We start from the raw sequence: 14,365 nt of genomic DNA, 5'->3' as shown, positions 1-14,365 counted from the left end.
TAGAGTTGAGGTTTGTTGGTTCAGTAACTAAGGTTGAAAGCTTCTGAAATTCAATCATCATATTAGAAGCAACTAGAACAATGTAGATTTCTATTATTTATTAATCATTTACAACTTACTAAGTTTCATTTAAAATAAAAAGCAAAACCCATAAAAACATACAGGCTATATATAGGTAAATGCATGTAAACACATCTTTGCTTCAAGAACTCTGGCTGCTATTTCATTATACAGTAACAAATACATTTCCTATCCTAAAAATATTCACAAAATAAAAAACTTGAAAGCAAGTGTCAAGTTTAGTGGTTTGGGTTTTTTTTTTCCCTAGTAAATGTATAACAGTTGTAATAATAGCAATGAGAAATTTATCTGTGAGCTATAAGGCTATCGAGCTCTTCTGAAATATAGGGAAAAAGGTCAGAAACTTTCAGCTTCTCAGAAATTGCATACTATGCACATCCTACAAAAAGCAGCAGAAAGCAATAAAAATAGGGTTGCTACTTCTTTGGTACTAATCTGAGAAAAGAGCAGGAGCAGTACTGCCTGTTCATCTGCTTGCTTTCATATTTTTGCTGAAATTACAGTCAACAATGCAAAACCAGGACCTATAAAGAAGCCAAAAAAAAAAAAAAAGAAAGAAGAGAGAAAACACTGGAAAACATATTTCGGATTTTCTGTATGAATGCCTCTGTTTCCATTTTCTTCCCATATGTAGGTCTGATTTATTCATTTCTGCAGTATGGTTTTTCACTTACAAAAGTAACTAGCTGGCTGTTCATAGTAGCAATATTATTTGATAATGCACAAGTGTTTTTCTACTTTCCTAAAGCACACATCCTCCTCTTAAGTTTTCTTCACAGAAACCTTGCAGTTTGGTACCTTTTCACAATTCACCTGCCATTTCTCCCCCTAACTTATCTGCTTTCAAATACAGTCTTATTTACCTCTGTCTTCTTAGTTTTCAATCTTAAACAATCCTGCACACTCTCTTCTTTCCTACATACTCCTCCAGCTTAAACATCCTTTCCATGTAGCGCTTTGGTGCAAACATCCGATTGTTTTTTTAATTGTTAGCTTTACCAATGTGCTATGCTATTTCTGTGAGGAAAAGGAAGTAGAAACAAAAAGTAAACTGATATTTTCTAAAGAATTTTGTGTTATTGCTAACAGGTTAGTTAGATGGCAAAAAAGTATTGTTTACACTCTCAAAGCCAGAAAATACCTGGTAAGTGCCTAAGATAAATTAGTTCCTAGAGAAATCCAAAAGTAGAAGTCTCTAGAAGACACTTGTTTAAAAGGACAGACATGTTGTAATAAGGAATCTCTTGCTTTATATAAATTTTGTGTATTACTTCCTTTTGATCACAAACTTTTTCTTTTGCATGTTTTAGGATATTGCACAGATTTACCCTTCTAACCTGCTAGCCATCCTGTTTCTCATAATGGAAATCTAAAATTTGAAAAGTTTGATTTCCACAAGTTAGAACAGTTGCCCTTAACATGAGCGCTTCAGTACTGCAAACTATTCTTTTAAGAAGGAAAACCTGGGACCCACAGACCAATGCTTCCAGAACCTTGCTGATTGGTGCTTTCCAGCTTGAAGAAATTCCGTTTCATAACTCCATTTGTTTCCTGCCATTTAGCCAACTTTCCACTTATTACATGCCTCTACGCCTTAATATTAACTTCCAGTGCAGAACACTGTAAATTGTTTTCTGAAAAATCAAAGCATACGATGGCCACTGTATATCCTTTGTCTTCTTTGGCAGTGACTGCCTCAAAGAATTCCAGCAAAATACTGAAGCATGACCAGCCCTTCCTGAATCCTGTACAGCTATTCTCAGTCAAGCTGTGTTTTCTAATGCTTCCCTATCTGAACCTTGAAATTAGTTTCTGGAGGTCTCTGTTGAGTCTTCTGCAGTTTCCTAGCATATCTTCGTAAACAGCAGAGGAAAGTAAACTTGTGGGGTCTCCTGAAACGTTTCTAACTCTATGCATTTCTCAAAATAGGAATGCAAAAATATTAACATCTTTTCAGAATCCCAAACTATGTGCGTGCTTCATATGGCAAATCCTTCCTACCCTCACATTGTGCAACATAAATTCTTCAGAGTGCCAGGTGAGCAGGGGAAAGGAAATGGAGTGTTACAGAACTCAGATAATTTGATCGGGCATACATGTATTCTGATCACTTGCCCACTCATATTCCTTAGCTTTTTTTAATCTCAAAATTGCATTCTATACCAAACATAAAATTTATTCAGTTTCTAAACTTTGATTGCAAAAATAAATTTTGAAACTGGACAAATATAATTTGCACTTGTCTGATGCTATTCCTCTGTAGATTGTTTTAGCATTTCACAAATTAAGAGAGATAACCCTTATTCATGTTTTACAAATAAAAAATTGAAGAAAAGTGATGTGCATAGTGAAATGTCAAATCAGGAAAAGACAAGTCAAGATGTTATGGTGCCTGCCTCCTGTACTTCATTAATTTCATACAATACCTCCCTGTCTTCTTAAAAGAAACCCTGTCTGTAGTAGAGTGACAAAATTTTAACTAAACTATCATGACTATTTTTGCTCTGTTAAAAATTAGTTTAGATGTAAATAATTTGATTGCCAGGCAGTGGGCACCCCTGCACACTGCTGATAATAAAATAAAATCAGAGTTGTATTTAATATATTATTCAAGCAAGAACTTTGGCAGACCACTATGTACAAAACCATGTCCTCAATTACTATATAACTCTCCCAAACCAGCATTTTTTGATTTGTGCAACAATAGACAAATGCTGCTAGACTGCCTTCCTCAACTAAAAAGTTCCCATTCACTGGTACATGAGACATTCTTAGCTCAAGTCTAGCACAATGAGTACATGCAAGTCTTCACACTTCTACATGGCTGCTTATCCATCTTCTCTATCTTCAAACAGAAGTGACAATTTTTTTTACCCTTATTCTGAATTATTGTGCTTCACAGGGAATTAAAAAGAGCACTTTTTCCAGATAAAAAAGGTAAAGTGTTATTTTTTCTTTCTTGATGACATTTGAATGTTCAATTTTAGGTTGCTAATGAGTTAGGAGTTGAGATGTAGATATATAAGCACATTTATAATCCTACCAATGGTTTTAGGAAGAAGTGATGAACATAATGCACAGGAGTCAAGGGTAGATAAAGTAGGGAGGCAGGACAGAAGATTTTAAATCTTTATTACAGGCCTATGCATACACTTTGTTCTCTCTTTTACAGAGGAAAAAGTGAAAGAATTGAGATATTGGTTAAACCCAGGCTGTAGGCAGACAAAAAGCAGTCCTAACTTTTTGTCCTCCAAAATGGTGATCATTTACTTCAGCACATTAATGTGCATACATGCATTAGTGATGCTTTGAGCTTTTTTTTGCTGTGGGTTTTTTAAAAATTTGGGGGGTGGAGGGGGTTGAAGTCTTTGTTTTATTACTCATTGTGCTGTGGATTTTTTTAATTGCTGTTTCATACTTTGAAAATCAGAGAACCAAGAGCTTTTGTTTTAATGTTTAATTTTTACAAACATCACGTCCTCGTTCCTCTCTTCTAATACAGCATTTTGCAGCAAAGCTCATCTAGTTTTAAAATCAAAGATATTGGTTGCTCGAACCATTTCTAAATACTTGACTGTCACGAGCAGCAGCAGCAAGGACAGTCTGCTCTGAAAAGGAAGGCAAATGAGGAGCCAAGTCACAGCTAGGCAGGCAGTGGTGGCAACCTCACCAAAAAAGAGCCAAGAAGTGAAGTCAGCGATTCAAGGTCAGCATCTAGTTTGGAGACAGTAACCTGGATCTGTCACTGATCAGCCAGGTCTGAGGCTAAGCCAGTAAGACAAGCTAGAGGGTGAGGATGAGGGTGAGAATCACAGAGATGGTGAGGATGAGGGTGAGAATCGGGGAGTTAGAAGATCATCAGCAAGTGCAATTGCAATGTTGCTGTGGAGTAGCTTAGGCAGGAGCCAAACACAAGAGCTTAGGTTTAAAGCCACTGCCAAGTAAGGGAGGGGGAGCCCCCACTGAGGCTCCTTAGCAGCAAGCAACTTCTGGATGAGAGTTCTTAACAGCTCTAACCACCAGCTGAAAGGGTCTTGACATCCTGTCTCTACAGGCAAGCTCAACAGCCACAAACAGCAAGTCCTGTATTTGAAAAAAAAAGAACAAGCCAGGTACTTACATCTAGGAGCTGGTTTTGGGCAGGAAATTCATCTCGCCTAACGCTACACATGTAAGCTCACATGAATCATGGAGGAGGGTATTTTAAACAGCCTTTTTTCAGTTGTTTAACTTAGGCTTTACCATTTGAGGCTGCTGGCCATTGTGAACTCTATTCCTGTAACACAATGATCCTTGTGAATTAAGTAACCATGGATTTCAGCATCTCTGTTCAGATTTCTTTCCTGGTTCTGGCACTTGAAACAGCCATATCAACACTGAGTGCCTTTGTGTGGACCTAGTCTTTACTACATAAGTAAACTGGATCCACAAGTGTAAGTCGTTTAGTCTCTCCAGCAGGCACCAAAGGGGATAGAATGTATTTAGTTAAGTGATGAAGGAAAGAGGTCAGCAGCTAGCCATTTCTATTTGGGGGGAAAAAAGAGAGAAAGTTTATTTAATCTTGAAAATTCAAGGATCTTAGACATTAACTATTTTAACCTCTCTGTAAGGGGATATATGATAATGAAAACCTGTATTCACAAATTTGGATTTTGCAGTCTGAACCTTGGAAGTTTAATTAGAGGCTTGCTAACTTCTGTTTCTGCTACTGAACTGTGAGTTGTATTTTTAAATGCCTGATATTTTGTAAAAAAGAAAGCACTAATAAAAAAGCCATCTTGTTCAGCAAATGATCAATCTCATTCATTTCATTGTATCCAACAGGGGGAAATGATTACACAAGGTGGTAAAAATCCTTGTTCCTTGTAAGTCATTAGAGTTTTATGCTCATTTTCTCTAAGTTAGGATTTGATCCCAGTAGTGAAGGAATCCGCTTATATTAATGAATTACAATGGCAATTTGAATATGATAAAGTTCTATGGGATTACTATGTGATTGTTTCATTCATTGAGGTATCACTGCCAGCCAAAACTCCTCTTTGCTGCTTAGCATATTCTTTCCCATGTTCGGATATGTGCTATGAAAACAGACAAAGCTATTTCTGGCAACTACACAAGTTATGCAAGAAAAGAGTTCTGTGTCACTTCCATTAACAAACTTCCCCTTTCTTACCCGCTCTGTACAGGCTATGGGAGTTAATTCTCAAGGTGACTCAAATCTCCCCAAAGCAATGGTCTACCTTATTGGGGCCTCTCCAGTACAGAAGTTTCCTGACCCATCTTTTTACCCCTCCTTGGAGGTCTGTAAGAATTTCCTATAAATGTTTTACTACTACTTTTAGCTACATTTTGTGTTTGTCACATTAGCTAACCCACATATGCAGTTTTACTCAAAATACCACAACTTCTAACTAGATCACCCCATCACTTCCCATCTTCTGAACTTGTCTCTTTGGTAAATTTTATACTCTGTATACACTTTTATATTAAGTTGTTTAACCAAGAGGCAGTTGTGTTTCTATTTTAAATGTTTACTGTTTTGTTCAGAAGCATCACTTCATGTTCCTCAGATTTTTACATGTTGTCTTCATAAAAGAAAGTGAATTTACTTTCTCTAAGCAATGCTTTCTATCTATATTATTCACTTCAACAACTTAAAAAATTACTTGTCCTTTAAAAGCTGGCTAATCTCTCTCCCATCTTTCACTACCTATCCTTTTGCTAAAACAACACACATAAAACTGAATACTAAAATTACAAGACTACTTCCCTGCTAATTTCTTATACAGATACGGCCTGTCAGTTCTAGATGACTTTGGATCAGTCCCAAACAAAAGAAAATATTCTGGGTAGTATAATCCTGCGTGGAACAATGTGATCTGTATAAAAAATCACTTACTGAATCACCAGCACCTCTTTGCACTCCTAGGAGATCTCCCATCGAAGCAATGCCTGAATTAGTGCAGAGTGATTTGTGGCTTTCCAGCTGTCGTTCATTAATTCTTAGGAAATACAATATACAATACAACAGTACTCAGCCTGAGGTTGTAGTCTGCAGTGCCTTAGGAAGAGCGTACTTTGCTTGCTGAACTTTCTTTAGAATTGTTTTCAAACAAGAACCATGGCCCATTATTTCTATAACCCCTCAAATACACTTCACTCCTGATGAAATATCGTGTCAGTCGCACAGACCCATAAAGGAGGGAGGGTAAGGAATTGCATCTGTGGAGTCTGGTCTATGGAACGAACGGCTGAGTTGAAGACAAGGGTTTTTACTCAAGTACTTTGCCATCCATGTAACTTTGGCAGAGAAGAAAGCACAGACAAGCCTGGCAGCAGAGGATAGAAGTGACCTGGGCACTCTGATCCACTGTCTTTGGCACTTTACCAGCTGGCTGACCTGCAAAATTTATCCTGTTTTAGAAAGAGCATTGCTTAGCTATAATTCACCACTAGCTGCCTTGTTTCTTTGACCAGAGACAGAAGAGGATGTTTTGACGTGTGGGCCCCGTTTGAGGATCAGAGAGCCTGGGGACCTACCTTTAGAGCGAGCCAAGGAGGTGCTTGCACAAAGCCAGTCAGAGAGTCTGTGTAATGCCTGCTTCATCAAGGACTTTTGGCAAAATCTATGACAAGTTCAGCTCAGCCAAAAACACTGCACCTTTAACATCCACTGTAGCAGAACTTGAGCACACAGGGATGTTTTTCTGGTAGGTCTCAGGCACCCCTGGTTTCCCAGAAATCTGAGAAGGCCGTATAGGGGTGGGTTTTTTTAGGTCTGTTGCTCTCTTGAATTTACATGTTAATTAGTCTGAACTGCACATAAGGCACCTAAGAGCTTTTCCCCCCTTTAACACTTACAGACTTGGTTTAAGAAGTAAATAAAAAGTTTGGAGCAGGAGGTAAACCAGAACCAAGAATCACTGACAACAAATATTGAGGTTAACAAACCACAGCCATCGTTCAGTGTTTAGTAGGCACCACGACAGCGATTATTTCAAGGAAGGATTTATGGAAAAACAATGCTTCAAGTATTTTTATGGTGAACTCCTCCCATGCTCACGGGTTTTCATGCTATTAGCTATTACATCTGCAAGTGAAGCTAACTGTGAAATTAGGGATTTATTTATCCCATGGCACATACACACACATTTGCAACAGTAAAAGTGAGGCAGGGTCAATAGTGAGTGCTCTGAGTGAAAGTTAGAACCTTCTTTACCAGATTTTGTCATTCAGTATTTAATCAAATACCTGCAGAGATTCTCATATTGAAGCATGAACCATTTCCTGTTCCTTCTTGTTGCTTGTATCACCAGTACTGTTAAATTGATGCTAATCTTATTTGGAAGGTATAATCGATAAACGAAAAAGCTTACTGAAGGCATTTTAACAGTGATAAAATTATCTAGACTGCTCTGTGTACATAATTACCAAGAATTTAGATTAATACATCTAAAATCAAGATGCAATTATGCATCATTGTATTTACATTTACACACCCTTGTAAAATGGAAATTTATTTTAGTGAACCATGAAAATACTGATGTTCTTAAGAAAAGTGGAATCTGAGACATCAGAAAAAAAATACATTTTATCTCCCTCATTCATCCAAAATCAATGGAATATTATAATCACCCCTGTTTCATAGTAATTTTTTACTGAACTGAAGGCAATATGTAGACAAGAATTGACATTTTCTTTGCAAAATGACAGCAGTAATACCTGTAGACAATTCAATGTGTGAACAATACTTCCTGAAAGTTTAGAGTGCCTCTTTCCTTTACAGCAATTTCCTTAAGGCTGTAATTTTTTAAAAAAATATTCATTTGAACTAAACTAGGACTCCTACTATCATGTCTTTAAAATGAGCATCTGAGTTACCTGTATTGCTGTGAGGATATTGGCTAACGCCTGGCCATATGTGTCATGACAGTGAACAGCAAGAGCACTCAGAGGAATTTCTTTCATAACAGCTTCCAACATTCTTTTCATACTTCCAGGAGTCCCCACACCAATGGTGTCCCCCAGAGAGATTTCATAACAGCCCATACTGTACAGCCGCTTCGATACCTGATTAGAAACAGAGAAACATTAAAAGATGAAAGACTAAAATAGGGTCAAGAACATACATTAACAGGGACACAGTTCTGTATAGGTTTCAGCTTTTGACCCACCGAGGTGGACCTATGTATCAGAAACCCCTATTCATTCTCGTAACCCAAGAATATCCCATAGATCCTCTTATTTTAAATTTATAGTTCTGCTTCTGTACATGGTATAACCAACCAACCCAAATCCATCAAAACCTTATTTTTTTACTGTCCCACAGAATCCAAATATCTTAAGATTTTACACTATGAATTAAGTTTCTGTCAAGCCCTTTCCCAACATTTTCCTGTCCCTGGGGATTTCTCAGCTGTTTGGTTTTCTCTGTGTACTCTTCAGCTTACAAATTGTTGTGCAGATTAAAGACCTGCCCTTTTGTTTGCTTGCTACATGCAGCCAAGCACACGGCTAAACTAAGGCAATAAATAATTAATAAGAAGCCTGATTTTGCTTTCTATTGGCACTGAAAACATCAATGGAAACTGACATTTTAATATGTTGCAGTTAATATTAATTTTTCTTGCTTTTCATGAAATCAAACATTAAAGTACTCATAAAGCAAAACTAACTTAATTGACATTCTAGGTTTTAAGTTTTAAAAATTTTCCAAATACATAACAAAACTCTACAAAAATAGTTCATACTTGTATAAGTAGAGCCCTAAAATGTTTCTGGAACTATGCCTCTGAGTAGTTCTTTGTATGAGTAAGAGATTTGAGGTCTGGCTTCATAATGTTTGTGTGGAGAGAGACATATACTGGGAAACACCAAATTACATTTGCTCAAAAAAATACTGCTTCAGAAATTGAATGTAGGATCTTTCCATCTTAGTTTTGTTGAATTTATTTTGGAAAAGGTTTCACCTTATTTTCAGTTACCAAGAATATTTGCCCCCATTAGCATTCCCCACTATGAATCAGCAATCCCAAAATGCCACTCCATAGGAACAGTATCCCAATCTGGCAATTAACTGTTTGGAAATGAAAAAATACAACCCTTTTCCAAGACACCTTCAGTCACCCTGCACTCTGCTGTTAAAGCAATTCCAAGGCTTCATGAGTGGGATTGCTGTGAATATGTCTGAGGAAGCTGACAAAGTGCTGCACCAGCAGTCTCGGAAGTACTGGATTAACATTGCTGCTCACTTAATTCAAAGAACAGCTGAAAAAGAACTTCAAGTAGTCTGAAGCATTCTGTTTAAATCTTGGAAGTGCTAGGACTACTGCAAAGGTAGTGAAACTCTGTGCTTTAAAGTCAGAGACCTTGGTTCTCATCAATATAACTTCAATATATGCTTTAGAAAAGAGACATTCACCACATTGCAAAAAAGATTCTATCTTGCAGCATAGATTTATATCATCAGCACAGGGCAGGTGTTTTAACTGGACTACTGTTGTAAGAAAAAAAGAACTATCATCTGCAGTTAGTGGTAGATTACCTCTAGTTAACCCTCAAACCTCAGTTTTTGTTTAAGATCAGGGTAAAAGAAGCAGGTTGCATTTTTTTCTTAGTTTTTTTTTCATTCATGAAAAGTTTTCCTAGATGAGCATTTTAGTGATGACAATGACTAAACTCTTAGAAGTCAGGTTGCATTCCCTTCTTTCCCATGATTGGTCCATTGGTCTCAGCTTCTGAAATAAACCTATGAAAGATGAAAGAGGGAGAAACTGCTAACAAGCTGAGCATCATCACTGACTTGTCATGATCTAACCTTAAACTGACCCTTAAAAAGAGATCTATTTTTAATTTCAAGAAGAATGTGTATCTTTGGAAGTTGAATGTGAGTTCTTCATATTGGATTTTCTATCCTACCATAGTAGGAGGCAGCCCATTAGTTATAGTTTTGTAAGTTTTCAATATGGATTTCTGGGAGGAGGGTGGGGGAAGAGAACACGCTGTTTTGTCAGTGTAATCAGAACGCGATTACAAGCTTGCAGCTTTGTTGATTGAACAGGGTCATGTTCTGCACCACTGAGCAGTTTTACTATGCATAAGTCTTGTGCTACTCCCCTTGGGAGCATGGTTCTGACACCAAGCATTGATCAAAATGGGAGTTGGTGACCCAATACTGCAACCCCTGAAGCATGTGAACAATCCTACTGCTGGAAACAATATTTGAAACTATACTCTTAAACTGAATACAAAAGGTTGTAATTGAGCTACAGATGTTTTTATGCAAATAACATAAAAATGCACTGCAGTCCTTGAGCTGCAAGGGAAACTTTGTTATAATCCAACAGCATTCAGGAAAGAATAGCACATTTTCTGTAGCCCAATTGGCCTGTATGCTGAAAATATTTACAGGAATTCACTGTCCTAGGTCTAAAGTAAGCTAAGGAGAGAAAGAAGCAAGCAGAAATATAAAACCAGCCAAGTATATGACTGGAAGACAATGGATAACACAACTGGATTCAAGAATGTCATATGGTGCTTCAAACAGCTTTCAAGCCTTATTTGCCTAGGCTTGAAATTCACAAAAACAGGAAGATACATGGTTAAACAGTGACTCCATTTCAAGAAAAAGCATCACTGAGAAAAAAGGACTAAATAGTTTATTTGAATAGATGAGAAATATTTCTTTTTAAATGAAGAACTAGATGGATGTACCAGATCGATTCTAAAAGTCTAAAAGTATCTGAAGTTTGCATTCACTAGATAACTATATGTAAAGTAGTTATGAACCTGTAAGCCAGAAATGCATGTAGTCTGGGTAATGAGCAAGTGGTTTTGCTTCAGTTAAAAATATCTTTTGCTTAAAAACAAACAAAAGAATTGGTCACTGTCATTGACTGCAGAAGAAACAGTCTAAACCTTTCTATCCTAGTTGCTGATTGGAACACACAGTCTGGGGAGTCAAAGACTCCCATCCCGAGAAAGATGATGACCAGAGAGGCAGCTCCCTTGAAAGGGTTGAGCAACACAGCCAGTAATTTTGATAATTCTGATTCAGCAAAGGGTAAGTGCATGTGTTCATGTGAAATCCATTAACAGCTAATCAGATGATTCTATATAAACATCGGTGCTTGCTGAATCAGGGCCTCAAGAACTTTGACGAGGCAGCTTTTATTCTGAAAACACACATGCAACAGTGTACAGGTACAGAAGACACTTATGAGGATGAAGACAGTAAACAAAATATCCATGTGAGTAAAAGTTTGCAGGTTTGGACCATTAAATAGCACTCCCACTGGTAAACTGAAAAGGAGCTCTTCTGTGCAAGGCGAGTAGTTAAAGAACAAACAACACATGGAAAGAAGCCTGTTGGGGAACATGATGTTGCAGGGAGCAATTTACCAACAGCACAGCTGAATCTGTCATCACCACTCTAACTAAAGCTGTGTCACTTCTAACTCTCACTTCATATTAAACCCAATTAGAAATATCAATTTAGCTATTTTTTTCAAAGACTTTGAGTATATGTGGCTGCTGTGGGGAGAAGTATTATCACAAGTTCCATCTGGCATGTGTAGTAGGAGATGAAGGAGAACAGGACCTGAAAGCCACACACGCAGAGCACAATATATCAGACAAATGTTGACTGGCTGCTAGTGCTTAAAAAAATAAAAAAAAAGTGGTTTGGAGTTTCTGCTAGATCACTAAAAGTAGGTGATTAAGTGTAGTAGAGAAGAAAAGTCTTTCTCCAGGAAGAAGGCCAGTGTGTACTGCCCCTTGAATTCACTCCACTTTTTTCTCTACTGCCCATTTCAGCTTTTGTGCCTCTTTACCTTCCTGCAAAATTTAACGCTTGTGATTCACTCATCTCTTTCTCCAGTGGAAAGGCTTGACCAAGACGTCATCTTTCTTCGCCTTTATCCCAAATGGGAAAAAGGGACGGGCAGGAAAGGCACAGCTTATTCCACAACAGTAGCAGAACAAGTTAAGTAGTAAGAAATCATCCTGGGGATGAGTTTTTGTTCATGACAGTCACCAGAAGCACAATGTTGTAGTAGTGGGTCTATCAGCTGACAGTACAGTATGCTCATGCCAGCAGAAAATGCATTTAAAAGCAGACACCTTTTGCAAGAGATTGTGCCAGTAATCATCTTGTACAACATGGTCCACTGACATACGTGCTTCACTCTATTTGCTTAAGCATTTCCTTACCTTCTTGTTGGAGGAAATAGCACATAATATTTTTCTTCCTGACTGATAATCATAACATAGCATTTTTCATGGATTTGACTGCATATGTTTGAGTGAGATTATGCCCTCAGTTTTAGTATTAGATATGTTTTCTGTTTGTTTTCCTTAAATGTTATCCACTAAAGACCTTTTAAGGATTAAGTAGAGAACATTATTAGAGACATTTAAAAATTTTATTTTGGTGCATTAAAAAGACAAGCCATAAGTTCACTCTTACTTCTGCCACTTTAGCTGGTATGATGTTCCCTTCATATGGGCATCCCAGTGCACATGACACATACCTACAATAAAAAGAACACACAAGGATACTTCTGTTTTATATGTGTGCGTCCATCCATGTTACATTTTTTAAAAAGTTAAATATAATTTTGAATATTGAAGACAACGAATGTCAATAAATATTTGAATGAAAAGTTAAAATTATATCAGATGAAAATAGCAGGTTTATCAATTCTCTATTCAAATCACAGAACAGAGAATTATAACTTTACTTATGCTCAATGTATGTCACAAGTTGTAAAGGACTGTAAAGTGCTGCTGTAGGAAACTTGAAACTTTTCTTAGTATTTTCTTCTGAAGTTGTAGGAGCCAGCTCAAGTTTTGCCTTGCCTGGCTCACACCAGGTATTCAGAGGAGGGTAGCATTGTGCCAGCTACCTGCATCATAGAGAGCAGCACATGGACACAAGCAACTTACAACAATGCCACGCTCTCCTACATCATGAGAATTGTGGTGAATGGGGTAGCTTTCACTCTCTTATCTCTGCACTGACATTTTTGTCCCAGTGCCCCAGAAGAATTACAGCTCCATTGCAAGCTGCAGTTCAAGTATGCCTTGGGACAAGAAAAGAAGAAACTGAGAAGTGAGATTGTGTCTCTCAGCAGCTATCAGCTCCACAAAGCACAAAACCTGAAAGCCACAACCAAGCCTCCATTGTTCAGTCTTAAAGCCATGTTTTGGTTTAAATTTCCTTTTTTTTAATGACAATTAAGAGCCATGAAATTCCAATTAAACTTCTAATTATTTATCTTAAATTGATTAGGAGTAGGATTAAACTAACCAGAAACAGCCATTCAAAATCAAAATAAGTGTGCCTGTAGAGGGATTTACAGATTCAGAGGCAGGCAGAGCCCAGTCCCAGTGGGAGGTTGCTCAACTGCTTAACAGAAGAACAAGAGCCTTCATCGATTCCCCGTCATTCCCTTTCCCTCAACACTGAAGGATATAATGTAAAATTATACACTGTATAATGCAAACAGGATTGTACAGATGCCAGTTTGCATGTAGTCAAGGTCCACAGGGTAAAGGGTCTATTGTTTCTTTGCAGTTGAAGGAGAAAACGATTGATAAAATGTGAAACTAGGATGGGTAACAGGCAAAAATAAATTGGGAAAAAAAGGTCGACATTTAACACACAGAACACATTCCATCACCTATGTGAAGGTATGGCATTGCCAGGCTGGAAATAGCAGTAAGATTGAAGCAAACCTTGAACCCAAAGAGAATTTGATTAGCCTTGACAAAGAAATGGAAATGAATTTTGTTTCCACAAAAGCAGTTGGGTTCATTATATCCTGCTCATAATTTTAGTCCAGATGCCTACTAGGCATGATTTCAATTATCTGTATGTCATTATGAAAACCAGGTTTTTGAACCTTGGCCACAGACATCACAAAATATTACTCCCAATTTGGATGTCACTGTTTAAGTTTCAAAATTCTAAATTTTCTTATCTACATGAAAGATTAAAAAATAGCTACTGTTAACAATTAAATACTGCCCTGCTTTTCAGTGACTCGTAACCCAGAAACAATTCGGGATAATTTCCTTAATTATTTTTTTTGTGTACATACAGTTTTTCAAATGAAACCAAGCATGAAAATGTCAGACCCGAAGGATTGCTTTTTACATAATGCTACAGTGCCTAGAGCTAGTGAATACACAAACTCATACTAAAATTATTTTGCAACATCAGCCACAGCACTTACTATGACTACATACAAAGTAAATGCAAACCATCCAGTGCCTATGTGCA

At 37.4% G+C, this 14,365-nt stretch overlaps 1 protein-coding gene across 1 annotated transcript in view; it reads right to left on the bottom strand.

Annotated features, from left to right (window-relative positions):
• The window catches only part of HMGCLL1 (3-hydroxy-3-methylglutaryl-CoA lyase like 1), a gene marked incomplete at both ends in the record, with an annotated part of 78,320 nt that overhangs the window by 20,631 nt on the left and 43,324 nt on the right, over positions 1–14,365 (bottom strand). The window contains 2 exons of the mRNA XM_084261827.1: positions 7,963–8,151; positions 12,548–12,611. Of these exons, the coding sequence (XP_084117953.1) occupies positions 7,963–8,151; positions 12,548–12,611 (253 nt within the window). The remainder of the gene's footprint in view (positions 1–7,962; positions 8,152–12,547; positions 12,612–14,365) is intronic.

Source organism: Gallinula chloropus, assembly GCF_964237585.1.
Source record: "Gallinula chloropus genome assembly, chromosome: 3".
Lineage (NCBI taxonomy): Eukaryota > Metazoa > Chordata > Aves > Gruiformes > Rallidae > Gallinula > Gallinula chloropus.
Note: the sequence above shows the minus strand (reverse complement) of the source record. Positions and strands in the feature narration are given on the sequence as shown.